This window comes from Chelon labrosus, assembly GCF_963514085.1.
Source record: "Chelon labrosus genome assembly, chromosome: 23".
NCBI lineage: Eukaryota > Metazoa > Chordata > Actinopteri > Mugiliformes > Mugilidae > Chelon > Chelon labrosus.
The window spans coordinates 16,605,437-16,608,769 of NC_140356.1; the positions used below are offsets into that span (position 1 = coordinate 16,605,437).

At 41.0% G+C, this 3,333-nt stretch overlaps 1 protein-coding gene across 1 annotated transcript; it reads right to left on the reverse strand.

The window, feature by feature from the left end:
- Positions 1 to 535: 535 nt before the first annotated feature.
- On the reverse strand, positions 536 to 2,691 carry rps16 (ribosomal protein S16). Its single transcript, XM_084573896.1, has 6 exons — positions 2,613 to 2,691; positions 2,472 to 2,523; positions 1,810 to 1,911; positions 1,323 to 1,419; positions 1,190 to 1,237; positions 536 to 726 (listed from the first exon to the last, which is right to left on the reverse strand). The coding sequence occupies exons 2-6, from the start codon at positions 2,517 to 2,519 to the stop codon at positions 581 to 583; spliced, it is 441 nt and encodes a 146-aa protein (XP_084430022.1). The 5' UTR covers positions 2,520 to 2,523; positions 2,613 to 2,691; the 3' UTR covers positions 536 to 580.
- Positions 2,692 to 3,333: the final 642 nt, after the last annotated feature.

Consider the following 3,333-nt stretch of genomic DNA (forward strand, 5'->3'; position numbering starts at 1 on the left):
TGTCTTGCTGTAAAAAATAAAGCTTGTCCGGAGTCATAGATCTTTTACAGACTAAATCATTTATGTATTTTTGTTTGCCTTCTTTCTAAACTCTAACTTTACAAACTGTCCAGATCTTGGAAATTCGAAACACAATCCGAGTTTCACAGTAATGTGCCAACAGCTTAGTACTCTGTGGTGCTATATGTGCAGTATAAGGCCATTTTTGATCCATTTTAGTGTGTAGGTGGATGGAATTAATCCATATAAACAAACCTTCACTGTTTTGTATCTGCACCAAGAGGTCAAGGTTAAATTCAGTTACTTTTACCTTGGACTCTCTTCAGCAAGGGATGCTGCTGCTGCTGCTGTTCATGCTCTTTCTCAACGCTGCTGACAGCCTGCTTACTTCACACAGAGCTTTCCAGTCATTAAACACAACTGAGAGTACACACTGGCTGTTGGTGCCTAGCAACCTGAACAACCTTTCAACTGTGAGCGAGTACAAGACCAAAAAACCAACCACCGTGTTGATAAATAAGAACGACCAAACGCATTTCTTCGTTCCTCCGAATTTATTATACGAAAATGTACATGGCGATTAACGGTAGGACTTCTGGTAGCGGGCACGGGCTCCAGGTCCACCGAACTTCTTGGACTCGCAGCGACGTGGATCGGCAACCAGCAGGGTCCTGTCGTACTGGATCAGGATGTCCTTGATCTCCTTCTTGGAGGCCTCATCCACATCTGCAGAGAGAAGAAGAGAGAAGCCGGGTTACTCTGTGTTCTGTCTACTTGTTCTTTATAAGTCAAAGGATGTGTTGTTATATTCTACATGACAAAGTTATACATAAAACTGTAAGTAGACCTGTAGCAAGACCCTAGTTACTTTCTAGATATGTTAAAATTATACAGTTCAACACATGAAGGTTAAGATACTTCATACTAAATCAATAAAACGATTGAAGCTTCCACATCTCAATAGCTTTAGTGCATTTCTAATACCAACTATCCATTCAGGTGCCATATTGTAATATCAGATGCAGTTAACTGGGACAAATTCTGGTTTCCAACAGCTATGAATAAACTTAAATATCCAGAGATCTGTTGCTTTGGTTCATTTCCATAATCAAATGCCTCCATCATTAATTAAAATTTTATAGAACCAATTAAGTTTGTTAATTAAGAGCAAAATGTTTACGTTACTTACACTTCTGGTAGTATGCGACCAGGGCTTTGGAGATGGCCTGGCGGATAGCTGAAAGACAAAAACACCGTTTAAAACCACTGCAATCATTAATCACAAGAACCAAACTGCTCAGAGAGAATCGCCCCCTGCTTACCGTAGATCTGTGCGACGTGTCCACCACCCTTCACTCTGACTCTGATGTCAACTCCAGCGAAACGCTCCTTGCCCAGCAGCAGCACTGGCTCCAGAAGCTAAAAAAGGGAACGTGTAGAGTTATGAGTTACAGTCTTCCTCAAAAAAAAATTCCCCACAGAACATTCAAATACAATTCATCCTACAATATGCCCAACATACCGGGAACCATGACTGTTTAAATACAAAATGCTGGCATCTTAAAGATAGTTTAATATTTTAAAATATACAGACGCAGGTTCGTGGAAGAAAATGCAGCGCTTTTACAAGAACCACATGAAAAGAAAAATTCAACGAAGGTGATATTCTCCATCAGGGAGGACTGCTTGCAAACATCTCCCTCATCATGTGGCCTCCCTCAGGACACAGAGGCTACCGTCCCGTCTCCCTCCTCCCTGTCAAAGGCATGCATGTGCAACCTGATGTTCATCCGTCTTGATGGGACCCACCTTGTACTGGAGAGTGGCCGGCTCCACCATGTCCAGGGGTCTGCCGTTCACCTTGATCAGGCCATTCCCCCTCTTGCAGTGGGCAACTGCTGTGGCGGTTTTCTATGATGGAAACATCAACAGGTGTCATCATAATTTTAGACATTTAGCAATGCATATTAGCCACCTCACACATTAAGCTATACCCATTAAACTCCTCTTTGATCCAAGTTTAACAATCTGGTCGATGACAACTTATTTCTATGACCATGTGGTGACTTTACACTACTTGTTTTTATTATTTAATTCGGTAGTTGTATATTTGAATGTATAAAAAGGACGTGTGGGAGAATATTAAAGTTGTCATTCTGTTTTAAATACTAGAACTTAACACACCGCTAGCAACCCGGCTAGCTAGCCTAGCTAATTCACAGCAGAGACAACCGGCGACTAATCCAGCGACAATCTCACATGAGCTCATTTTTAACGGCAGCTCGGCTTCATGTTAAGTTTTAATACGCTTTAGACACATGCTCGACCACTTTACAGTGTAATTACCGGCATATATTGGTGTAAAACTAGGACCGAACGCCGCTACATGTTAGCTTCATTAGCCAGTGTCCGCTAGCAAGACAGTGTAGCCACAACACCGCACGTGGATTAAACTACACAAATTTACTTACTTTACGTCCAAACACCTGGACAGATTGCAGAGGACCTTTAGCTGGCATGTTTCTGAAACACACACAGAACAAGACTTACATTAGAAGGCAAAGAATATGTATAATTTAGGCTATTTTAGCGGATCAGTATGAAGCACACACCGTCTACAGCTAGGGGTGCCGTACGAAGAGACCGACGGGGTTTCGCATGCCGAACATCAGGGGCTGCTGAACGACAATTCAAGCTGCTTTGTGGCAGGATTTGCGACAGATGCTCTCGCTCTACCTCCATTTTATATTTTGTTTGGCATGGCTTTTCATTCTAAGAGTTAGAGGCGGATTTTGGGCGAATTTAAGTATATTTTTGTGTGTTTGCAACATATGGCATGACACGCTGTAATATAATGTCTTATACTCCAATTTAGAGCAGATTTGACTCGTTATTTTGCCCCAAATCTGTAAAATAACCACCATTTTTAAAAGATAAATTAGTTTTTAATATTTTATGAATCCTTAAAACCCACTGACTGTCAATCTTGATCAGTCTACATCATCAAATCCAACAATAAAACGTAATAAATACTTTTTTTTCACATCCATATGAATGTTTTGCTACTTCACAAAACAGCTTTTTGATATGACAGCAGTAATAAAAAAAAAAAGACAGTTAAAGCCCAGAATAGCGCACTGACTTTTAAAAGGGATTACTTTGTACTCTGACAATATCTGCCCGACTAACTGTGTGCAGCAATCAAGATGTGAAGGCTGGAAGCATGTGAAAACGCGGCGATGAATGGGTTTTCTCAACAGAGCAAAGTAGCTGTCTAAACAATAAAAACCAGAAGAAGAAGAAGCACTGTTCTGCTGCCAATTAAAGGAGGAG